Source organism: Scardinius erythrophthalmus (assembly GCF_964197995.2).
Source record: "Scardinius erythrophthalmus genome assembly, chromosome: 17".
Taxonomy (NCBI): domain Eukaryota; kingdom Metazoa; phylum Chordata; class Actinopteri; order Cypriniformes; family Leuciscidae; genus Scardinius; species Scardinius erythrophthalmus.
The window spans coordinates 8,660,811-8,686,535 of record NC_138237.1 but is presented as its reverse complement, the minus strand read 5'-3'; the positions used below and the strand labels follow the sequence as shown (position 1 = coordinate 8,686,535).

At 35.4% G+C, this 25,725-nt stretch overlaps 3 protein-coding genes across 4 annotated transcripts; 1 reads left to right on the top strand and 2 right to left on the bottom strand.

Annotated features, from left to right (window-relative positions):
* Positions 1–480: 480 nt before the first annotated feature.
* Positions 481–16,292, bottom strand: prodha (proline dehydrogenase (oxidase) 1a). 2 transcript variants are annotated; one of them, XM_081391541.1, is made up of 15 exons: positions 15,818–16,292; positions 14,521–14,729; positions 11,907–11,941; positions 10,379–10,414; positions 9,532–9,681; positions 8,740–8,804; positions 8,539–8,655; positions 7,644–7,723; positions 7,412–7,493; positions 7,232–7,324; positions 4,196–4,342; positions 3,299–3,474; positions 1,882–1,980; positions 1,698–1,786; positions 481–1,049 (listed from the first exon to the last, which is right to left on the bottom strand). In XM_081391541.1, the coding sequence occupies exons 1-15, from the start codon at positions 16,139–16,141 to the stop codon at positions 859–861; spliced, it is 1,893 nt and encodes a 630-aa protein (XP_081247667.1). In that variant the 5' UTR covers positions 16,142–16,292; the 3' UTR covers positions 481–858. The 2 variants fall into 2 exon arrangements, with proteins under 2 accessions (XP_081247667.1, XP_081247668.1); XM_081391542.1 differs by lacking the exon at positions 10,379–10,414 and having other exon boundaries at positions 514–1,049; positions 15,818–16,233.
* Positions 16,293–19,661: 3,369 nt separating this feature from the next.
* uqcr10 (ubiquinol-cytochrome c reductase, complex III subunit X) lies at positions 19,662–20,505 on the bottom strand. The gene is made up of 2 exons (XM_081391540.1): positions 20,299–20,505; positions 19,662–19,968 (listed from the first exon to the last, which is right to left on the bottom strand). The coding sequence occupies exons 1-2, from the start codon at positions 20,437–20,439 to the stop codon at positions 19,921–19,923; spliced, it is 189 nt and encodes a 62-aa protein (XP_081247666.1). The 5' UTR covers positions 20,440–20,505; the 3' UTR covers positions 19,662–19,920.
* Positions 20,477–24,983, top strand: rpl35 (ribosomal protein L35). The gene is made up of 4 exons (XM_081391539.1): positions 20,477–20,898; positions 21,629–21,765; positions 23,007–23,088; positions 24,784–24,983. Exons 1-4 carry the CDS (start codon positions 20,896–20,898, stop codon positions 24,931–24,933), a joined length of 372 nt encoding a protein of 123 aa, XP_081247665.1. The 5' UTR covers positions 20,477–20,895; the 3' UTR covers positions 24,934–24,983.
* Positions 24,984–25,725: the final 742 nt, after the last annotated feature.

Here is a 25,725-nt window from a genome sequence, read left to right as displayed (position 1 = left end):
ACAGAGATGTGAAGACAGTGGAATGATTAAGAGCTGATTTAAAGACAACATATAACAATTTACAGTATTAGTAACTGTCCCAAACTTTCTCCATATCTGACATGACATGACCATCTGCTAAACATGTTTTGACTTAACTTCATAACTTATCTTCATAACTAATAACTTAACATGTCTCACCCAATATCCTACATTATTTTCCTCTGAACTTTCTGTATCACGTTGTTTAATAAACTAAAACATATTTTTAAATGTTTGCTTTTCATCAGATAATGGGTTATGAGGAATCCAATAAAATATATATTTAAACAATAAATCTATTATATATTTGCTTTTCATTGGATAATGGGTTTTATGGGATAAATATAAAAAAATATATATATATATTTTTAAATGTTTACTTTGCATCAGATAATGGTTTTATGTCAAAAATAGTTTAAAAAAAGTTAAATGTTTCATGTAATTTAAAATATATATTTTATAATACTTATTTTATTTTAAATTTTTGCTTTTCAACAGATGTTTTATGTGGAATCAAATATATATTTACATAATTAATACAATTTAAAATGTTTGCTTTTCATCAGATTAACTCTGGTCTTACATTATTTCCCTCTGAATTTTGTTTCATGTCACATCACAGACGTTAAATGTCTTGCAAAAGCGAGGTCCTTCATGTTGTCTTTAACTCTAGTTCATTTTACAGCCACTGATGTACACAAACTATAACAACTATAGAATGTATTAATGTCCATTTTGTGATGAGTTCCCCACGCTCACATGGTTGTGCTCACCGGTAGGGCGAGGGGGTCCTTATTTTAAATACAGTTGATGTTCAGTTGTGTGTGTGTGTGTGTTTTAGTACGCAGGTCTGTAGAGCATTTGTCCATTGAAGAGTCTGCGCTGGATCTCTTTCCACAACAGACTGCGTTCTCTTTTCGAACCCTTCATGAAGCCGCGGTTCTCCTGCGCTCGGCGCGACAGGTACGGGATGACCTCGTTCACGGGGCCGTAGGGAACATACTTGTATACCGGGAATCCTGCCTGACCTGAAACACACACCGGAAAACTTCATCAGCACATTTCATTCTATTTATCAGCATCAATATTAAAGGTGACATGTATAATGGTTTTTTACATTTTCAACATGTGTAATGTTGTGGTTTGAGCATGAAAAAGCTCTGCAAAGTTACAAAGCACAAAGTCCCTCCAGTGGGAGTTATTCTCTATATCAGTGTCACTGTTTCTGAACTCCCTGAAACGCCTCCATTGTAGTCTTGAGTTTCTCCCAGGAGCGAACACGTCACAATATTCCTCATTTAAATAATTCCCGCCCAATGGCATTTGCAGGATAAAGGGGCGGGGCCTGGTTGAGTTAGTTAGTAGTGTGTAGAAACTTACTAAGGGGAGTGGCATTCAACAAACATGCGGATGACCAATCACAACACACTGATCCAGCTGACCAATCAGAGTACAGTATGCTTTTTAGAAGGAGGGGCTTCATCATCAGGAACTAAACAGTGTTACTGACAGACTGAGACGAGAGGAGCCGCAACAGTGTAAAGGTGTTTTTTTAACATTCAAGCGTGAAAACCTATTCTAGTAGAGCCCAAAAACTAAATCTAATATTAAAGAGGACCTGTTATGCTCTTTTAAAAAGTCTTGATGTCAACATCTGTTCCTTCCCACACACTCACCCAACGGGAAGCTGATCTGGTCGCACATTCCCAGCAGCTGTCCAAAGTAAACCTTATTCTCAGTGGGAGAGAGACTCATCTCGTTCATTCTGTACAGAAAAACACACACACACGTACGCCCAGCATTAGCCACAGATACTGAGCTGAATGTATTTCATGCATCTCTTCTTGGCTCTAGACTCACTTCTCCAGGGTGAATTTGACCGTATCCTCGTTGTGAGACGCCACCATGACGTTGGCCATCCTGTTGAGATTAATCTCCTCCAGAATGTACTCCAGACACCTTACAGAGAGAGATAATGGTTAATGAAAGCTTCTAGGGCTCGATCAACGACAGCGACAGAAGAATAAAAGAAATTAATCCTGAAATATTTGCTTCTGTTTGTAGCAACAAGTCAGAACATTCCCGTCACAATGCGCGTGCAAATATGGACAGTTATGACGCACATGTAGCGTGACATTGATGGGCAAAACAAGTTCAGCTCAGGTAAGCAGGTGTGTTTGGTGTGGAATAAAGCATTAATTTGAGATGAGACGGCGAAACTAAATTAAATGGTACATTGTGTTTTCAACATACATTTAAACAATATATTTTTTATATATGTTTGCTTTTGATCCGATAATGGGTTATGTGGAATAAAATAAAATGCATACATTTACACAATTAAAATATTTTTTTAAATGTTTGCTTTTCTTAAGATAATGGGTTGTGTGGAATCAAATAAAATTAATTAAATGTTTTAAAATATATTAATTTTAAAATATTTTTTAATATTTTTCATTTAAAATAAATGTGTTTAAATATACATAAAATTTGTTTATTTTATTCCACAAACAATTATCCAATTAAAAGCAAATATTCAAAAATATATGACCTTTTTTAAATATATATTTGATTTTCATCAGATAATAGGCCTTATGCCCAGCTCCACTACTTCCTGAAATTCAGCCAGCTCCTTTGTTTCCTGTCTGTCATTATTGGACAAACTGATTAATCCAGGTGTGTCTGATTATTGTTACTGAGGTCAGGCACACCTGGATTAATCAGTTTGTCCAATAATTGCAGACAGGAAACAAAGGAGCTGGCTGAATTTCAGGAAGTAGTGGAGCTGGGCATAAAGCCTATTGGTTATGTGGAATAAAATAAAATATTTAAAGAATTAATGTATAATTAAATGCTTGTTTTTGGATCATATAATGGGTTATGTGGAATAAAATGACTTAAATAATTAATTGTTTTTTTGTTTTAAATATGTACCTTCCCCCACCACCCCCAAAACAATAGTTTCATCTTTCACACATTATATTTAAGGTAGTGACATTATAAAAGTCCTTTTCACCACATGGTTTAAATAGATGCACAATTCTTTTACAGTGTTTATCAGTATTTCATCATAAATTATGATCAGTTATATATATATATCAGTTATATAACTATATTGCTCTAATAAAGCTCAATTTCTACAAGTTAACAAAAATCCACAGCAATCAAAGTAATGAAAAATGAAAATACTGCTTGTAAATGATATGGTAGGTGCGATGATATGTTTTATTAATGCTTTTTTCATTTAAAATATGCGTTTTAACCGCAAGGCACATACTTGTGGTACATCCTGTTGGTGGCCTCATAGTCGGGGTTGATGGGGTCCTCATAGCCGATCTCTGCCGCCCGAGATCTCTCCTGACACATGTACGCTCCTCTGACCAGCTTAGCGCCGAAGTACCAGCCCTCCCGACGCGACAGCTCCACATCCACAGACACATTATCATACGCTTCCTACAAGCAGAGGTGTTTATTTTATTGACTTTGTCATGGGATTTATCACACAGAATTATTGCAATAAAACCATTAGAAAGTTGTAGGTAAGGTCATTTACCACTATAATACGATGCTGACTCATTCTGTGGCTGCGGGACTTTTTGAGATAACATGAAGTAACAAAAGCCTAAATCACAAATTATGAAGAAAAAAGAAGAAAAGAAAAAAATTCTAGAGCTTTCCGAGAGCCTACTCTGCTCTGATGGTCAGACAGATTTATCTACTCTGCTCTTTTGTTTTATTTTTAGGTTAACAGCCTTATTTTAATGACGCGACTTATATATTGCTATTAACTTCACGCAAGCAAAATGGAGTAAGCATACTCACACACAAACACGTGCGAAAAACAAATCATTTCTATCATTGTTAATCTGACATTTAGCATAACACTAAAATGCAGTCAATGAAACCAAAAAAGTTACATGGTTCAGTTTAAAATGATTGTTGTACGGCATTCAAAGGAAAACGCATCTATGTTCTTCTCAGCAACGCAATTTTGCTGCCGTGCGACAAACTCAGGCGTGAGTTATTGTAAATATGTTAATCCTTTAATCATCCACATTATGGCACGATAAATGAGAAGTCTGGGTGTGGCAAAGATCGGCAGCTGATTTTGAGGGTGCGGACGTGTGTGTGTGTTTAGCTTGAATTGGAATGTGTGTGTGTTTCAGCGACTCACTTTGAGGTAGCACTGGTAGGTGTTGAAGATGTTGGGTTTTTCTCTGTTGAAGATCCTTTGCATCTCCAGGGTCAGTCTGCTGATGGCCGGCTGGAAATACGTCTGTTCTGCGTCCACCATCAGCCTCACGCCGTTCTCCACAGCGTGCTGGAACACACACACACACACACACACACACACACACACACACACACACACACACTCAGTTATTCAGCTGTAACAGTGCACTTCAGTAAGCACAGTTACATAACCATCACGCCTGCAGGAGAGCTTCATTTCCACCACAATCCTGCTGTCATGGTCAACAACAGACTATTAAGACAGGAACAAACACTTCTCAGACTGAAAACAGCTGAATAAGCAAGAAGAAGAAAAAACACTGTTAAAGTCAGAAGAAAAAAAAACAATATAAAATGCATGCAAGAACAAAGAATAAAAACATTATCAAGTATATATTGTACAGTATAAAAGTAAAAAAGTTTACATTTTGATTTGATTTTTTAAAATATAATTTAACATTATTGTACATGTGATATTACATTTATGTTACTTTTAAATTGTATATATTTTAGGGCTGTCAAACGATTAATCGCGATTAATCGCATCCAAAATAAAAGTTTGTTTTTACATAATACATGTGTGTGTACGGAGTATAATTATTTTCTATATATAAATACACACACTTGCATATATATATATATATATATATATATATATATATATATATATATATATATATATATATATATATATATATATATATATATTTAAGAAAATGTGTTATTTATATATATTTATATATATATATATACATGCAAATATTTCTTAAATATATACATGCATGTGTGTGTGTGTATTTATATATAGAAAATAATTATACACCGTACACACACATGTATTATGTAAAAACAAACTTTTATTTTGGATGCGATTAATCGCGATTAATCGTTTGACAGCCCTAATATATTTTATAACAAAAGGTCATTATATATTAGTATATACAGTATTTTATACAGTACAATATTTGTATATATATACACTGTGTATATATGTACACAAAACATTTTACAATTTATATTTATATATATATATATATATATATATATATATATATATATATATATATATATATATATATGGCCAATCAAAAACATAATAATCTTTACTGAAAGTACTCATATAAATGTGGTCTATTAATTGAATTATTTCAGTTTAAGAATTCACAAGCTGAAACGCTGCAGATAAATGACTTCAGCATTTGCGAAGATAAAAACACTTTCATTTATCTCACAAATCTTTTATTTAACAGCCTCAGCGTCAGTCTTAATAGAGATTAAAACTGGAACATTTTGTATTTGGTTTATTCTAACTCTACCTTGAGTTTGACATTGTATTTTTAAAAACATTTCCCTCTATAATGCTTTTTTGTCTGCTTATCTCACAGAAGATAATGAGTCAGTCTTGTGACGAATGAGTCAGTCTTGTGACGAGGGCTGTAAAGAATATTTAGAACATTGTTAAAATGTCCAGAACAGACGTTTCTATAGTCTCCCAAGCAATAAGAAGTTAAGGCAAGTCGACGGGAAGGTTTTTGTCAGTTTTATCGTCCACCTGACTACATTCGTTTAACATGTACGCTCAAGGTCAACAGAGTGATACTTTTCCACCAGAATAATTTCTACTTATCTATTTATCAAAGTCTCCTTGGTCAAAAACATGTGCAAACACAAACCAGAGGAAAAATGAGACGCTTTTGCGTCAGAGTAAGAAATGTGTTTGGTTAATGTCTGATCAGGGTCAAGTCACTCTAAGAGAGTAATGTCAAACATCAAATGCACACAGACACACTGGCCCTCATTTATCAAAAGTGCGTACACCAAATTTCCAGCGTACACCTGGCGTACACCCAAAACCAAGGTGACTTTGAGATTTATCAATATGGACTTTGGCGTACAGCACGCTCAAATCCTACACCTGCTCAGGAGGTGGTGTACGCACGTTTTGAGTGCGGGAATGCGCAGAAAAACAATTCCTAACACCACAAAACGCACTGACAAACTAAAAGATATGATATATTATGACCCACTGTAAAAAAAACAACAACATAGTAATTATAAACTTCAATGTTTATTTTTGTGCAACATGGACTTCAATGATTAATTTGTGTGACTTTACCAAAGCACTTGAATTGTAGGCATATGTATTCCTTCAGTTGCGAGCCTGTGCGCTTTACCTGACGTTTCAAGCCTTGTTTATACTTTCGCCTGGCTCCGCAGCGCGAGTCTCCGCAGACTGCGCGCGCACCTCCCCAAACTGACGAGGCGTTTATACTCGACGCGCTCGCCGTTGTACTATTCTTTGAAACGATGGTTAGGCAGGGTTAGGCCCGGCAGGTATGCACGGACTGGGTTTAGTAATGAAAGGCTTTCAATGACCAAAAAAATAATTCAGACTGACAAAATAATAAAAATGCCATTCTTCTTCTTTTAAATAATAATAATACAAATAATAATAACGACATTCTTCTTCTAAATAACAATAAGCGTCATTAATAATAAAAATCTGGAAATCAATTTTGTTTCTTTCCACTTCTCTGGTTTCGCTTTCTCTTTCTCAAAGAAGTTTCTCTTTAATTTGCCGTCTTCCGTGTGTCCATGGCGTAAAATGAGGGCGTGGGGGGAGCGGAAACTTGAATATATAGGGGCGTGTTATTCTAATGACGATCGATTTCAGCCGCAGCATTTATCAAGGGCAGGTATTGCGTACACCAGAATTTCAAAGGTACGCACAGCTTAATAAATCAGGCGATGAGAGGAGTGTAAGCATAATCTTACGCCAATATATACGCCCGTTTCTACGCAAGATTGATAAATGAGGGCCACTGAGTGTAAAAATCAAGCGCAACCGCCTGATTTCTGTCGCAACATTTATGTAAACTTTAGATGTGCCAATCACCATCAAACAGTCCAAGAAATCTAAGATCATTTACCCAAACAGCATCTACAGAGTAACTGTTTGAAGTTTTGGTGATAATACCTTGGCTAGGACGTCCATTCTCTGCAGCATCCTCTTCATCTGTTTCTCCTCTTCATCAGTGAATTTGCTCAACAGAGGCTCCAGGTGACCACTCTTTGGAAATACACAGAGTTCATATGAGCAGAGTAGCGTTTGTGTGCTTTAGACACATTTTTTGTGTGCCTGTGTGTGTTACGTTACCTCCATGTTAGGAACCACAAGCAGGTTGGAGATTTTGGTTCTGTCATTGATGAGACTGTTCCAGTCCAACAGATCAATGGTTCTACAAGAACAAAAGAGAAACATGGTCAAACACACACACACACACACACACACACACACACACACACACACGCAGGGACACACACACACAGACTTGTGTGTACTTCAGGGCCCGGGGAAATCAGTTTAAGTGACAGATGAGGAATTTTACCCTGATGAACCCAGTTTCTCTCCAGTAAACCAGTTTTCAACGTCTGATTTAGCACCTACTCCCAGTTTGATCAAACTGTCCTGCAGATAAACAAAAAAAATAAAAAAGACAAAGAAAGATATATGTAAATGTGTACATTTTTAAATGAATATACAGTTTAAAAGTTTGAGGTCAGACTAAGATTTTTTTATGTTTTTGAAAGAAGTCTCTTTGCCCACCAAGGCTGCAATTATTTGATCAAAAATACAGTAAAAAGATTGAGAAATATTACAATTCAAAATAACTGAATATTGAATATTCTAAAAAGTAATTTATTCCTGTGATGTGAAAGACGAATTTTCAGCATTATTACTCCAGTCTTCTAATATGCTGATTGGCTTATTACGATTTTTATCTTATTATTATCAATGTTGGAAACCATTGTGGTGCGCATTATTTTTGTGGAAACAGTGAAACATTTTATTTTCAGGATTATTTGAATAGAAAGTTTAAAAGAATAGAATACACAGTTTTATTGTTTTATTTTAGTATATTAAATAACACTTTTTTAATAAATACATAAATAATTGTACACATTAGTCATAATAAATTGTAAATAGTTTTAAACATCAAAAATCAAAATAGACCCCCCTAAATAAAATGTCCCTGGTGTTTTTTTAAAACACAAATTTCAATTTCTAATTAACATTATTTCCTGCTGAATAATGTTGTTCACTATAAAATGTCACATAATATAATAGCATTGCAATGTTGTCTTTAAATTTGCGAAAGCAAACAATTTATTGACCACACTAAATTAGTTTAACATTCCAAAAACCTGTCAATAATCTACTTTTCATACACATTATAAACTGCCCAGTTATAAACGATTATAGACTGAGTGCAAAACACAAACCTGCAGTTGTTGAAGTTCTAGCTTCTGCTCGAGTATTGCCATGCCGTCTTTGCCCTGATGGGCGGCCAACAGGTTGAAGAACCTCCTCCACTTCACCAGCACCTCAGAGAACTGAAGCTTTAAGACAGAACCAACCAAGATCAATCACACAGATATCAGCTTATTTGTAAGAGAGAGAGAGAAAAAAAAGAAGAGAATTACCAGGAACTGCGGCCGGCCCAGTGCAGTCATCTTAATGGCCGAGAATCCATCGACCGAGCTTCCGGCTGAAATACACACACATCAACACAAATATGTCAATGAACATAGCCTGATATTAAAGTGCCACTATTGTACTATTTTAAAGATTCCTAATTTTGTTTAAGAGGCTCCTACAATAGGTTTACATGCATCTAAGGTAAAAAAAACACATAATTTGCATTGCAGCATCACCTCATTTTTCAGTGTCTGAAACGATCCTGAGAGCCTACTCTGCCCTGATTGGTCAGACGACCCAGTCTCTTGTAATTGGTCAACTCTGCCCTGATTGGTCAGATCAAATGGTCCAGTACTCTGCTCTGATTGGTCAGATGACCCAGTCGGTTGATTGGTCTACCACTTACAGTGAGTCTCGGAAACAAAACGGCTTATTACCATTATTAGCTTAATCTGGATTTCTGCGTCGGTTTTACCGTAAATTCAAGCCTTCATCCTTTTGCAGAGTGTATTTGCTCTGGCAGTGCAGAACAGACAGCATCTTTTCAACATGTCGACAACACAAACCTAACTTTTTCAGGCTTCATTAGCAACAACTGCAGTGTTTAAGGGTCAAAGTAGGCTGGAATTATGCAGATTTGTTACTGGAATTACTGACAATTCGGTTTAGGCCACTCAGAAACTTTGCAGACCTTTTATATTTACAAACAGCTAAATTACACACTACATGAAAGGTAATATCCAAAATTCAGAATAAGCAAAATAGGGGCACAGAAGACAAAGTAATATTCCTCTCACCAGAAGCTTTAATGCAGTTGATGAATGTCTCCATGTGATGGTCACACTTGGCTTCATCTGCGTAGAAATATGTACGAGCGCTGATCACTCCTCCACGCCGATCTCCAAACTGCCGATGAGCTTTGTACTTTTTCTCACGATGATCCATACCTGAATATGGATTTGAAAAATCAGTCAATTTTTGAGATGCTGGTTTGGAAACATCCCTCTGTTTTAACCATAACTTTCCCTAAGTGTCGCATTATGTTGCAAAAAGCTGTCAGAAAATCATTATGATGCTGAAATTAACAGTTTCCTGACAGAATGCATACAATGAAAATGTTTTACTACTATAAATTATGTATTTTTTGTGCATCACATAATTTAAAAAGATAAAAGAACCAGTTTTGATTTCATGTTGAAATTATTAGGAATGTCATGCACATTTTAAATAAAAAAATTATTATAATTAATCCTGAACAGCTTTATGCAGCATGATGGCTGTGGCCAAAACCTTGCACTGCATAAAGTTTTTTAATATCTTACAGAGGAAAGGTTTTTATCTGAGATACAGAATACCCCACAGAGTTAAAAAACATGAGCATGCAAAGATAATTTCAGCCCCTTCACCAGGAGAGCCCACAGTTAAACCAGCTTCAACCAGTCTAAACGAGTGAAACAACTAGAGCCCATAACACGCAAACAGCAGTCTATTTCAGCCTCGATGACTGCCAACACAGCATGCTTGCTGAGGCGAAGTGACATTACTAACGTTACTTAAAAACCCAGCTAGATGAAACCCAACAAACTGCCAACACCCTTCCAGAATCAATGCTAAAGCCCTAAAATAAAATGGAAAACACTGTACACGTATGGTCCTCAGGTAAGCATGCACTGGTGTTCACTGAAAATACAATAAAACAATTGTTTACTAAAGCGATAAGGCCCTTGAGGCCGTGATGTACAGTGAATTTAGAATAACATCATCAGATTTATAAAAATAAAGCAAAAATCTAATAACATGCATAAAAATATATTAAAGGGGCCCTATTATGCCCTTTTATGAAGTCTTGATTTTGTTTTTGAGGTATACTAGAATGTTTTCATGCTTGATAGTTCAAAAAGCACTTTATTTTTCACATATTTGACATTATTACAGCACTTCTCTCCCCAATCTGGCTCAAACACGCTGATTTCGATGAAGCCCCTCCTTCCAAAATACGAAATGTGCTGTGATTGGTTAGCAGGCCCAGTGTGTCATGATTGGCCTCGCGTAGCACGTGTTCGGGAAATGTCCCGCCCCTCCATAACTGCGAGTTCTTCTCTAGTGTATATATGAATAAGGATAGCGTCAATTTCAAACCAATTCGAGCCCGATTCAGACCCTGACAATGTTAACGAACAAGAGGACAGTGCAGAACGGATTTCATGCACAGGCTTAGCAAGCACAAATTTCACAGGACGTTAAAAAAAAGTGGTGTGTTTTTTTGTAATTTTGTCTTACAAAAGCGAGAGCTTACAAAAGCAACTGAAAACAAGCTGTTCTCCATAAATGTGCTGCGCACAGATAAACATTGGGGTTATAATGTTCAGGAACAGTGTTTAAAATAAGTTTAACCACTCTAAGTTCGTCAAGGGTCAAACAAATGAGTTTTGGAAATTTTGGAAAAGACAGTGTCTCTTTGTATATCGACAACACCAGGTCTCGTCCCCATTTTATTTAAATGAGTACCATTGTGACTTCATAATAGACGTTGTAGTCCAAATGAGCCATTCGTTGTAGTTCTTGAAAAGTGGATTCTTTTAAATACATTTTTTTGAGCTTTGTAATCTTGCAGATCTTTTTTATGCTCAAATAGCAACATTACACAGTAACTAAAGTTGAAAAAGTGGAAAAGTAAAATAGGACCCCTTTAAAAATAAAATAAAAACTAAATAAAATAATACAAAGTAAAATAAAATAACAGCACAACACCAAATAAAACCAAGATGAAATAATAAAATAAAACAAAAAATAAAACAAAAAGACAAAGTAAAACATAACAGCACAACACAAAATAAAAACAAAACAAATTACGTAAGACAAAAATAAATAAATAAAACAAAAGTAAAATAAACCAACACAAAAAAACAAGACAAAATAAAATAAGCAACAACAAAAGTAAATAAAATGTAGTAAAATAAAAATAACAATATATAATCCTAGTAGGATGCTTAAACAGTTTTTTTTATATTTAGTAACACTGTACCGTACTGAACCGACTCGGGGATGAATTTTACATATATCATGATAGCATATGCCAGGTTTATTTAAAAACACAGCAATAAAACAATGTATAATTTTATGTTTTCATTTAGTTCAAATAATTTTAATGTAGTCAATTTATTGTTCTTACCATGACTCTCTTTTTCAGCCTCAGAAACACAGGAACTGAAAAACAAGGCAAAAAGCATGTTTAAGTGCAAAGTTGTGTTTTATGAACACTAGTTAAAGTTTCTGCAAACAGGTCACCTCTAAACCAGGACATTTTACATTTGAACTCCAGTCAGCTCTATTGAAAGAGGTGATGAATTCACTTGGGACCATTAAATGATGCAAAACACTCTGGCAGTGACACAAACACCTGATTCACAAACGCTGGTCCACTTCGGATTTCAGTCACATGCGTCAGACACTTTGCAACACATGTCTCAGTCAACAGACAGTCAGAGTTCAATCAATAAAGAATCCATTTCAGATACATTTAGAAATGTGTAGAAATTTAGCTCTCTTGCTGTGAGGGAAATTAAAACTATCCAACGCAAATTGGCACAATGCAAATAACTGAAACTGGCAACTCTAATGTGAAAGCTCAGTTGAGGCCTGTGAATGAGAAGTATGACGTATTCGACCTGACCTTCTGTATCTGTACAAACAAGACATAGGGCTGCAAGCATGACTGCAACTGCAACATGTGCTCAGATCGTCGCTGCTACTAATGCAGACACTGGTTCAACTGAGCAAACGCAAATTATTTTAATGTTGCAAAAAATGCTTGCAAAAAAATAGAGATGGTGGATTTTTAATACACAGACGAATCTTTCTAGCAGGTGCAATAGGTAGTTATTATCATTAACTAAAACTATTAAAAACATCTGTTAAAATAAAGCTGAAATAAAATAAAATAAAATATAAATACAAGTTGAAATAACTTAGTTGAAAAACTTAAAAACTTGAAAATTAGAAATGTTGCCCTGGCAAATAAAAAACTAAAACTGGAATAAAAAAGAAATTAAACCTAAATAGCAATATTTACAAAAAAATAAATATAAATGTTTTAAAAGCATGAAAAAAAATAAAAATAAAATAAAAGCACATTACGAAATTACAACAAAATTAAGCAAAAAAATGACATTAAAAACAAAAATATAATAAAACTAAAATAAAAACCTATATTAAGGTTATTATTAACTAAAATGAAAAATGTTCATTACTTTAAATAAAATGTTAACTGAAATAAAAGAAAATATAAAAAACTAGTTGCCAAGGAAACATTTCTCATTTACATTTAGTTTAACTTACTTGAACTAGAATACCTAAAACAGAAATAAAATATTAAATAAAACTTTATAGACATATTTACATAGCAGCAGAATGAAAATAAAATATAAATCAATTATATATATATCATGATTGTCATGTCATATACCATCTCAATGAATAAATCACCTGATTTACGGAACCATTCATGTCCGAATAGCAGTAATGGAGACTCTTAACTCAAGCATGAGTAACATAGTAGTGTATCATGGTTTACAACAGATGAAAATTATACCCTAAAGCAATTTAATTTTATTGCACTGAAGTTGAGTGCATGTTGTAACTGGTTTTATTTGGAGTATTTTTGTCTTGTTTGGGAAACCACTGGCTGTAAAATGTCTAGTTCTCAGTATCCCAATAATTTCATATTACAGAACTGCAGAGAACTGCATCTATATTTTTGCTAACCATGTTTTTGAATACGCTATTATTGTAATAGATGTAATTCCATTTATTGCTTTGCGATGCTTCCGGTCAATCCTATTCACATGTTAGTCACATGAACAACGGCTCAGCGTTCCTAAAAATCATTTTAAAATCTTTTCAGCATAAGTTTCATGTTAAGCTGATTCCTGAAAGCTTTTGCATCTGTTCTGAACCTTTTGTGTTCCTCATGCTAATTAAATACTAGGTCTCGTCTAACCCAAAACACCTTATGTAACCTATGCAGTGTGTGTGTGTGGTTACTCTTTTTTCACCGAACGAAATGTGAGCACTTTCCCACAGGACTGGGTTGAAACAAGCCTCCCTTGTGTTATAGAAACTTGTGAGCCTTGACTGATTCTGAAAGGGATATATTAAACTGGCAGCTCAAAACGTAGTCCTGAATAAAGCATTAACCTCATTTAAAAAGTGATTTTTATACTATGTGCGCCACACCTTCAAATGTCAAATGATCGTGACTGGCTCGGAGTTTCTCAATACGCTGGCCTGAGTTTCCTGGCTCAATCTCATGTGACTGCATTCCTCAAGAGGAGGAGGAAAAACACCTCCCTTTATGAGCCAATCAGGCGGTGGGCCATGGCTGAAACTGACCAATGGGGAAAGAGTGTAATCAGAGACCATTTACACTAGTGCACTGCAGTCAAAGGGGTGACATTGTTTCAAAACAATGTCATGTCATTCCTGTACATGATTACGCAACTTTATTCAATAAACTGCTGATTTTTTACCATCACTTCATCTGCTGTTTTCTGCCCTTGGCTTTCTCAGTCAAACTCTGCGGCTGATAGAAGACTGTTTTGGGTATAGGATAAGACTTGCTGTTGACAGGCTTTACTGGTTTTAGATGCCAGACTAAAATGGATATCTTCTGACATGATCTGGCATCTGGGTTTAGATATGATATTTCTGATGTGGACTTAAGAGACTTGATCTGATCGAACAGTAGGATAAAGGAAAGGAAAACAAACTCTTTGGTTGATACTCACTCCATCTCCTTCTTCTCAGCCTCTTCTTGAGTCAGGTCCTCCTCTACGCTGTAGTCCAGAACCGAGCCCACGCCAAACGCCTGGTTCTTCTCAATCAGAGGTTTGATGGAGTTCTGGTCCTCACCCGCGACGAACTGACCGTAGAAGGTCATTTTCATTAGTTTCTCGAAGAGCCGCTGGCCAAAAACCTTCTTACTGAGGTCCATCAGCTGCGGATGGGGAAAAGTGAGGAATATAATAAATAAATAAAACTGAGAAGTTGCCTACATTAGTTTCTAATATAAATAAATAAAAATGAGAAACATTATAAGAAAAAAGAAAAATTATACATACATATTATATATTAATGTTATACATGTATATGTGTTTATATGTGTATATATACATACACACATTCATACATATATAGACACACATATACACATATACATATATACACACATATATATATATATATATATATACACACATACATATATACACATACACATATATACATACATACATTTACATGCATACATCTACACATATATACATACATATACATACATACATATACATGCATACATCTACATACATATACATACATACATATATATTTTTTTTAATGCTATCGTATAATAAGAAAATTTTGCCAATATATTAAAGCCGATAAATAATGGATTATTTCCTACAGCTGAGACACTTCAGATGTGCACTGTTCAACATGATGGTTCTGAATTGCTTGAAATATGATTGGAATCACTTCAAAAAAAGAATACAGCTGAGAGCAACATGTGCAGTGGAACTGTCATATAGGCTACATAAAATTATAATGAGAACATCATAATAATTGTGCTTGGGACATGCTTTAAATGGTGAGACTTGCTTTGTGGTAATCAGGCTCTCAAAAATATCGGTACATCCCACATCCCATATATATAATATATATATATATATAATATATAATATATATATATATATATATATATATATATATATATATATATGGGATGTACCGATATGAAAATTGTCCGATATATATATATATATATATATATATATATATATATATAGTCCGTATATATACACACACACACACACACACACACACACACACATTATAAAACGACACATCTTAGAAAATTTCAAATAAATAAAATAAAAAATGAATTAATTTATTCATTTATTGTGTGCATTCAAATAATATTGATCTAATAAATCAAATAAGTTGTGTGCATTCAAATAAAACTCTTCAAGGAGAGAAAAAAAGCAGTCAATTCAACTAAAAGTTTCTCAAAAATCAAAAGTAACTCGCCTCTTTATTTTTGTCGACCAGGAAGTCAAAGGTGCAGAGTTTGAACACCAGCAGGCTTCTGAGCAGCTCCAGTGTGTCTTTGCTCTTATAGGCTTCTTGTGTGTTGTCGAAGTCCACGGAGATCTTCTGGCTGTCGGTGTGCGGTTTCCCGCTGATGAGGTCCACATCGCAGGGCTTTTCCACGATAGTGCAGCTCGGGTCCAGCCGGTCTTCCGTCTTCAGCTCTTTCTGCTGCGTGGATGCTGCCGTGGACCGAAGCCTCGTGCCAAACAACTGACCCGGCTTTACTCTGGCCAAAGCGGGGATAACTTTAGAGTAAGACATGATTGATGAAGGGAGAAATGATAGAGGAAATATTTCAGTGGTATCTATGGGTGCTACTTGTAACGATGGAGTTTTCTAGATGAATGAGATGGAACCACCCCCGGACGGGAGGGTCATTAAAGCGCGCTCTGAAAATATGCAAAGCGTTTTCAGCGCGTTCTGAGTGGCGATTGGCTTATGATCTGTGACGAGCAAGACTGGCTCATTGCGTCATTACATGTACTAATGTTAAGTAGCCAGCCTACATGTTCATAATATTAGGGGCTGATTGCCAAGACTTGAGAGAATCATTTTATAAAGTCAAAAAAGTTCACCATTAATGTTTTGTGAGTAAATAAAATTGAAATAACGAGAGACCCAATTTCCACTGTAATGTAAAAACAACATAAAGACGGTATATTTTAAATAATTGTTTAATAGCATCTTTTTATGAATGAAGGCCAGTATCACTGATATTAATATAGCTACTGATGTCTCTATGAAAATTATTTTAAACATTTATTAGGCTTCAAAAATAACAACTTTTATTTTAAGTGAACTTTAAACAATCGTCACATAAACCCATAATAAATGTCATATTTACATGTGCCCTTCCTGTCTAACAGGTACGAAATATACAGAAATTGCATAAGGTTATCAAGTAGTCCGCACTGCATAAATTATAAATTAAATATAGATTAATCCTTATTACAGCTACAAACGTTATTTAGTCAAGATCAGTGAGTAATTTGCTCTGTTCCCTTTGTTCTTTGGTTAACTTTACTGACTACAGAATTAGTGGCTGCTGTCACTTTAAACAATAAAAAAGTAAGACATATTTTTGTTATAGTAGCCTACTATCCTAGGCAGAATTTATCATTATAATCAACTTAATTATTTCTTGGATTTTGCATCACCATAGTCCCTAAATGTATGTAAATGCAGGAAATGGGATTCAAATCGAAAAAATGTCCCCTGATTTTGTGTCCCCCCCACTTTTCAAACCAAAGGTACACCCTATGTATGTATGTGTTAATAGTACTATATGACATGGGGTTACACTTTATTTTAAGGTGTCATTGTTTCAGTGTATTTATATATTTAATTACTGAGTAATTATAGCCTAATTAACTACATGTACTTACTATGGGTTAGGTTTTCCCGGGTTGAGGTTGAGGGTTAATTGCAGGGAACATTAACATTAACCACAGAGGGTTAATTGCATGTAATTATGTATAATTTACTGTTATTACTACGGTAAGTAACATATGTAAACAAGGACACTGTAAAATAAAGTGTTACCAAACACAGTAGCCTACATAGTTAATAGTACATAAATAATGTTCAGTTCCTTTTGTACTGAACACCTGATTAATTTTCTCAGTATTAAAATAAAACGAGTGAAGCTTAATATAAATAATGTGTGGTCCTAGATACTGGATAAATACAATTTGTTAAATTGTTTAATTTTTTAATTTATTTTGGTAAAATATGTGGACTATAACACTATTATAAAATTATTAGATGCAGAAATAATCCTGAAATGGCCTGTTCTGCGTTTCCTAAAAGCATTGTGAGCCCAAGTTGATTGTGAAGACCATGTTCTCTACGATCATCTTGGCTTGTGATGCTTTTGAAATAAAAATATAAGTATAACCTAATATAGTAATATTTAATAAATAAATAAAAATGGCAAAAGCCCATAAAAATTTAAACTGAAAATATAAAAATAAAAGTTAGTTCAAAATATTAATAAAAAATAACAGATTGTCACCCTATAGATTTGAGCTTGTGGACTCAACTGCTGAAGATGTGAACTCCTAATCAATATTATGTTGCACAGCCAATGACTCGAACACTTTAATGACTCATTGGATTGATTATTGTGTTTGTCCATTAGAAATCGTGACCACCAACCTCAAACAAAACAGAAACCTTTGACATATGACTTTCCTGAAGTATTCTTCTATTATATGTTAATGCTGTTTGAAACCTTTTTAAGCTATATAGATTAATTTGCATCAGAGAAGTTCTTGTTCAAAGATAGTTAATGTGTTATCTTACTACGTGGATCGACTCAGCATTTGTGTATTTGCCTTGAGTTGAAACCATTGTGTATGAACCTTGAAACAATAGGACTATCAATACAAACCCTTTCCCTGACCTCAATGAGTTACATGGGCGTTGGTTCATATGTCTGACCAGTGCGACCCAACAGAATGTGGTTTTACCTGTGTTTACTCAAAAGAAGCTCAGTACTGCTTACTTATCCAGTCACATTACTCACTTTGAAGTTACTGAATGAGCTTTCTAACTTCACTTTGTGTAGGCTACAACAGCAGACCTCAATTGTCTACAGAAAGATCAGTGTTCAGTGAGCAAACTATTCTCACTGATGCCATAATGAGATTAAGAAGTGCTCTCGTGACACCAAGTGGTCAGTCTGTCTTAAAGCAGGCTATATTCGGTGAAGTCACCTCCATCACTACTGAAATGCATAATGGTTTTTATGGGATTTATAGTCTGATGAAATACATGTTGCAAATAAACTTAGGGTATGTTTACATGACCAGTGTAGGCCTACTAAAAACGGAAGTTTTTCCATTTTATTTTTTAGGTACAGACGACGTTGTCAAAGCGATTCCCATTCACACAAATCTGCGAAAACGACTAAAAACGCTGTATTATTTATGCCAGGCCAGTAGTTGGCTTTGTCACTTTGTAAAGAAACACGCATCTCATGACGTCACCGTTTTCACAAATTCGCATTTTTATAGTTTAAACGGAGACGATAACGGAATCGTTTTCAAAACCTTGCATTTTGAAACCCATTTTCAAAAGTTTGCGTTTTCAGGCTCCAAAATGCCATTTTCGTGACTCGTGTAAATGACGGGCCAAAACGCACAAAGAGTTTTGAGCTTTTAGTTGAAAACGGTGTATCGTGTTAACAGCCCCTAAGGGAACGTTTACACGACAACTATGTACTAAAAATTCAGTTTTAAATAAAGTTTATTAAATCCCGTCCACAAAGAACCGTGAAAAAGACTAAAAACGCTGTTATTCAAAAGCCTGGCCAGTAGATGGCGATGTCAATAAATAAATAAATACTTATAGACTTAACATTTTCATAAAGTCGTGTTTTTGTAGTTTTCATGGAGACGATAACAGTATCATTTTCAAAACCCGTTTTCAGGCCCCAGAACACTGTTGTCATGTAAATGAAAAAGTTTTCTGTTTTTAGTTCAAATGGTGTCATATAAACACCCCCTAAATTTCCAGTTATGACCTGCACTGGTTCCTTTGAGATTTTCCTATGGGGTTTTATAATGGGGAATTTCAATGTATGAGTAAAATAAGGTCTGTTGCAAATATAACATTTAATTTTAAAAACGTCAAAGTATATTTACCACAGACCTTTATTAACTCATAAACTGAAAACCCCATATGAAAATCTCGAAGGAACCAGCAGTGAATTAGTCATCTGGGTTCTGAACTGCACCACTCTAATCCCTATACAAATGAACCACCAGATTTTAAAGGATTCTGGGTCATTGAGTTTATTCATACAGAGTTAAGTTAGCAACACATTTACAAATCATGAAGAATGTGACACGTCATACAATAACAGGTGATCACGTGACATTTTAACAGGGTTCGGTAAATGTCTATGTCCCCAGGACAATCCGGCTGGAAGATGGACCATGGTGGCCGAAGACACTGCAAAAGCCGGTGGACCATCCAACAGGGTCACATCAGGAAATGGGATGATGGCAGAATGAAGGCTCCACATCAAAGCATGATTATTCTTCCTTCACTTCATAATTGTGTTTGATGTCTTTCCAGAGTTTCTACAAAAAAAAAACACAATTAGATCACAAATGGTGAGCAGAACACATTACAGATACACTCAGATTGTACAGACACTCCAAATGTAGACTTAGCATCACAGTGTTGTATAATCCCCTTAAAATGTTTTTATAAGATCTGATCATTATTAGGACAAAGTTATATTATTATTAAACTGAGATGTGTTTTTATAGGCTTAGGTTAAGGTCTATCTTTTCATGATCCCACTGAGTATTTGGTTGTAGTTAACGTTAGCCAGCGGGCTAATCAAGGTCAGTCTGCCGGTGGGTCATGATGATAATCAACTAAATTCAATGGAAAAAATAACTTACCCCCCGATTTATGCTTTCAAATACCGTATCTCCAGCCTGATCAAACACCCTCTCGAAGACAACAGCGCCCACCATGATGGTAATGGCGAAAGTTGACGTTCTCCTGAAGAGCAAATTGTAGACACTTCTTACGAGCGCCATGTTGGTCAATGGAGTACTCCGGAAGAAGGGGCGGGGCGATGAGCTGTCTATCAAATCCGTCGACCAATGAGTCTATAAAGCAAATACATTTTAAATGAATTCGTTTATTTATTTTAGTATTTTACTTTTTATTTTACTTTAACATACCTATTTGAACACGTACCATTATTTCTTATATATATATCTAACACACTGAATATTTTGTAACAGAAATCTAACATAAATTTGCAATCCATTCATATATTTCGCGTATTTACCATTCAATTTAGGTATTACTTTTACATTTGAGAGTAATTATGGCTTAATTTAATCAATTCTAGTCAATAAACACCCCCTTTAAGAGTGGAATGGAAGATTCCACCCCCTCTCGCACAGTCGTTTAGTTTCCTCCGTAACCCGGTTGATTTTCCCACGTGACCGCTGCAACTTCCTTTCTTGTGGCAGCCATCGAGAAAAATGGTGAGGATTTTACCGAAACCCAACAATCTAAATCAATCTGGTCGATTATACATGTTTAATATCTCTGAGAACACGTTTAAAATACACATTGAGTTGTACGCTGGAGGTTGAGCACAGTATTTGAAGTGATGATCTTGATATAAAGTGGAAATAATTGATAAAACGAGACAGTGGTCTGTGCGTGTAGCCTGTTAGCGTAGCCGTAGCGTAAGACTTAACTTGAAACCTGCAATAATGGGCACACAAAAGTACTTTTTTTTTGGAACTACTTTTTGATATTGTAGATTTCAGCAGTCAACGGCCATCGGACACACATTGACAGATTGTTAAAACCGGTTTTAGACGACACTAGTTTAATTAAGTGTGAACCAACATGTTTTTAAAGCATCGACATCAGACACCCGTGATATTAATTGTAGGAGATTGAAGAAAACCAATCCTCAATAACTGCATTTGTTTACTTGTGATATTTGTACATAATATTCCACGAGTCTATAATATGGTTAAATGAAGAAGTCCTGCAGAGTTTAGCTCTATCTTTCCTCCACACCTTCTGGAAGTTTGTAGTTTGCCTAGTAAGCCCTTGATTAGCTGGTTCAGGTGTGTGTCATTCTGGTTGGAGCTAAACTTTGCAGGACAGTGTCAGTGACCCTCCAGGAGCAGGATTGGACACTACTGGTTTAACATGTATATTGGTTAGAAGTGATTCTAATGGATGTTGTTATTGTAGGCAAAGATCAAGGCCAGGGACCTTCGCGGGAAGAAAAAGGAGGAGCTGCTGAAACAGCTGGACGACCTGAAGGTGGAACTGTCCCAGCTCAGAGTGGCCAAGGTTACTGGCGGAGCTGCCTCCAAACTCTCCAAGATGTGAGTGCTTTCCTGGAGTCACTGGTGTTAGTCTTTACCAGAGTTTACTATTCGTGGATGTGTGCTTTTGGCCTGAATGTGCTGTGTAGGAAGAACAATTGTTTGGGGCCGCTCCTGTGATTCAGTGCCAGCTTTAGTGTAATAATGTGGGTGAATTGACTCTTTAGTGTGTTCTGATCTAAGAATCAAAAGAACATTCAAGGTTTATATATATATATGTGTGTTATATTACATCTAAGTTTATCAATAAATGTGTATATACACACACAGGGTTTGAAATTAACTTTTTCACTCAACGGCCAATTATGGCTACTAAATTTAAGTTATGGGCCTTTCAGAACTTGTTTTTTTTATTTTATTTTTTATTGCTTAGTAGAATAACTATATATATATATATATATATATATAATATATATATATATATATATATATATATATGTATATGTATATGTATGAGTTCAGATGCAAAAGCCTCTAAGTGCTGTCTGGTATTTTCTTCTAGAATGATCATTTTTATCAAGCTTGTATATTTAAGTTCAATAATTTCACTTAAATGGCAATGCAAATTACCTATTAATTGTCATTTAAGTGAAACTATTTAAATATACAAGCTTTATAAAAATGATCATTCTAGAAGAGAATTTCAGATGGCACTTGGAGGCTTTTGTATCTGAACTCTTTTAAAAATATATAAATTAAAATTTGTTTTGGGATTTCATACAATTTCTTATTCAAACAAAACAAGAGCCATCTCCTCCCTTTCATAAAATGTATTTTAGGTGGACAGATCAAAACATGTAACACTTAAAAAAAAAAAACACTTTGGAAAATAACTGTCTTCTGTTAACCGAATGCCTTTTAATCTACTCTATTGCTTCAATGCAAATGAACAAGCGCGCCATTATTTGAAGTAAGCCAGATATGCGCGATACGCTATAATGTATCATGATGAGTTGAGTATTTGCGCAGATTTGGCTTTCACAGATTTCCCCAGAAAAGAGAGTAAACGAGTAACACGCCAAATTGGCTAGTAATTTGACGGCGTTACCCGCCACAGTTGATTTTTAACCGTTGGTGGCGGGTCTTAATTTCAAACCCTGTATATAGTAAGTGTGTGTGTTCCATATATTTAGAAAATGTTTGATAGCATGCTGCCTTTTCTATTGAATTTGAATCAATTGAAGGCTACATTTGAAAATGTAAAGCATTATTCTGATATTAATTTCCAATTTCCTTTTCAGCCGCGTGGTTCGCAAGTCCATCGCTAGAGTCCTCACAGTTATCAACCAGACACAGAAGGAGAATTTGAGGAAGTTCTACAAGGTCAGTTTAATACCACTAAAACACCCCTTCATGCATACTTATGCAAAGATGCATATGCCTTATACTCATTTTAGTTGGTCTAGATGTTAAAGTGTCTATGAACCGGATCTTGCAACCGATTTTTACTTCAGTGTTGATGTATTTCCAAGTGAAAGAGAATATTGAATGGAGGACAGGGTTTTACTTTAGCGCTCCTCCTCTCCACCCCTCACTCATAGCGGACTGATGGTTGGAGGAGTGGTTAAGGATATTCATCCCGAGCCGCCAAACTGACGACATCAAAGGGAACAACATACCAGAGCATAAGCAAATTTTGATTTAAAGATTGCCTCGACAAACACTTTTTTTTTTTTTTTCACAAGACTAGTAAGATGTGCTTACAAAGTAAATGGGGGGGTCAATTGTAAATTCATGATGACTTAAAAGAATATCCGATTATAATGTCGGTCCAAATATGATCTAGACACCAACATGAAGTCTCTTCAGGCAGAAACATGGAGCGTTTGTGGAGTGTGCTCTCCTGCTTGAATGACGTTTTTCCTAAGACGTGGGAAGCTGTGATGGTCATTAGTGTAATGTGACAATCATTGTGTTCAGATAACATGCATTATTAGACGCAAACCCACAACTACACAACACCATCCGTCTAGACTCCAGCAAGAACGATCACCCAGCACTCCTCCTGCACAAGTGGAGACAGTGTGAATACTCTCTTGCTAAAGAAATACGGCTGTTCACAGCAGAGTCTTTAAATGACGCTCATCTGCTGTGAGCAGCCGACAGAACGCTTAAATGACGTCTCTTATTAAATAAGAATATAATTATATTATAACACTACAACAGTGTTTTGGGGGCCTGAAAATGAAGACTTTTAAAAACAGGCTTCAAAGTGTACGCTTTTAAAAACGACACCGTTATTGTCTCTGTGTAAGCTACAAAACAGCGACATCATGCGCATGACATGTTCAGTCTATAGGTAGAGTTTATTTACAAAGTGACATCGCCATATACTGGCCTGGCATAAATAATGCAGTGTTTAGTCGGATCCGTGTGAACTGGGATCGTTTTGTCGTCTGTATGCAAAACTTTTCAAAAGCGCAAAGGAAAAACTATTCTCTATATATTGCTTTTTACAATGTTAGGGATGCATGATGTATTGGCCACCATATTGGTATCGGCAGATATTATGTTCATTTTTAATGTTCTCGTTATCTGCCCAATAGAAGAGAATTTGGCCGATAAATTAAAGCTAAATAAATAATGGATTATTTCCTTCAGCTGAGACACTTCAAATGTGTTCGCCATGATGGTTTTGAATTGCTTGAAATATGATCGGAATCTCTTCAACATGTGCATCTTATAGGCTACATAAAATTATAATGAGCACATTATTGTGTGCTTGTGACACCTTTTAATGGTGAGACTTGTTTTTGTAATTATGCTCTTAAATTATGTAAATTTAGATTTATTGACCAATATATCAGTTATCAGCTTTCAAATATAAAGAATTATCGGTATCAACCAAAATGTTCATATTGGTACATCTCTAGTTAACAACTATGGAAACTGTCTTCACAGTCTGTGAGAACTGCTCATTTACTTTAAATGTGGAAGGTTTTACAGCTTTCATAAGGTATAAGTGTTTGTAAATGTCAGTCCAATATATTCTAACAGCCCTGTTCTCTTCATCTTCAGGGTAAGAAGTACAAGCCTTTGGACCTGAGGCCCAAGAAGACCCGCGCCATCCGTCGTCAGCTGACCAAACATGAGGAGAACCTGATGAACAAGAAGATGCAGAGGAAGTCCCGCCTCTACTCCATTCGCAAATTCGCCATCAAGGCTTAAGAGGCTGTACTGTTTTTCACTGAAAAATAAACTCCCCACCCTGGAATGAAGAGTCTTGAGTCTGTGTGTCTCTGAAGCAGCAATAGGCATTCTTGAGAAATATGAAGTGCTGATGGCATGTATTGTTACATTATCTTATCTATCTAGATCAGTGTATTTCAACAGGTGGGTTGAGGGGGTCGTGCAGGGTGTAGTCAAAGAAACACAAATAAGTCTAGATGGTTTTTTTTTTTTTGATTGCGAGATTTATTTTGAGTGGCGTGAACTCATGCGCGAGCATGAACACTTAACTCTTGTTAAGCGAGCCTGAGGAAAACAATGTCCTGATTCGGGATCTGCTGTCAGGTGATATGTTAGTGTCAGTATTCAAATGTTATTTTCATAACTTGGTATGAAACAAATTTCAAACTGTCAGTCATTATATTGAGCTCGCTGCATTTGCACGCACTATCACCATCAATATATAAAAGGCAAATAATTACAAGCATGCAGTGTTATGTTGTTAGTAAATCATGAAATTACCAATGCATAACACGATTGGTATGTCGTGTGTTGGCTGGGAAGGATTTGCATGCAGGTATGATGTTCATTCAACTCATCCAGATATGAATTAGCCCGGGTTAGTTGGTGTAGGCCTGTTCATTATGTGTTATAGTTTATGTAGCCTTAATCCAACATACTCTATTTTCACATTGTGCTTGTGCACTCAGGAAATGTTTTTTTATTGTTTTATTTTTTATATACAAAAACTGTCACGGGCAATACCAATAAAAGATACAATTTTGTTTCTTT

Excerpts from the sequence above, each read along its gene's own strand:
- prodha (XM_081391541.1), bottom strand. The coding sequence starts at position 16,141 with ATGTCTTACTCTAAAGTTATCCCCGCTTTGGCCAGAGTAAAGCCGGGT. Across the intron at positions 10,415-11,906 it reads GGCTGAAAAAGAGAGTCATG|TGAACACCAGTGCATGCTTA; the intron begins GTAAGAACAATA and ends TTGTATTTTCAG. Across the intron at positions 3,475-4,195 it reads CCTACCAGTGCTACCTCAAA|GAAGCGTATGATAATGTGTC; the intron begins GTGAGTCGCTGA and ends CTCTGCTTGTAG.
- uqcr10 (XM_081391540.1), bottom strand. The coding sequence starts at position 20,439 with ATGGCGCTCGTAAGAAGTGTCTACAATTTGCTCTTCAGGAGAACGTCA. Across the intron at positions 19,969-20,298 it reads TTGAAAGCATAAATCGGGGG|AAACTCTGGAAAGACATCAA; the intron begins GTAAGTTATTTT and ends TTTTTTTTGTAG.
- rpl35 (XM_081391539.1), top strand. Across the intron at positions 21,766-23,006 it reads GCCTCCAAACTCTCCAAGAT|CCGCGTGGTTCGCAAGTCCA; the intron begins GTGAGTGCTTTC and ends TTTCCTTTTCAG. Across the intron at positions 23,089-24,783 it reads ATTTGAGGAAGTTCTACAAG|GGTAAGAAGTACAAGCCTTT; the intron begins GTCAGTTTAATA and ends CTTCATCTTCAG.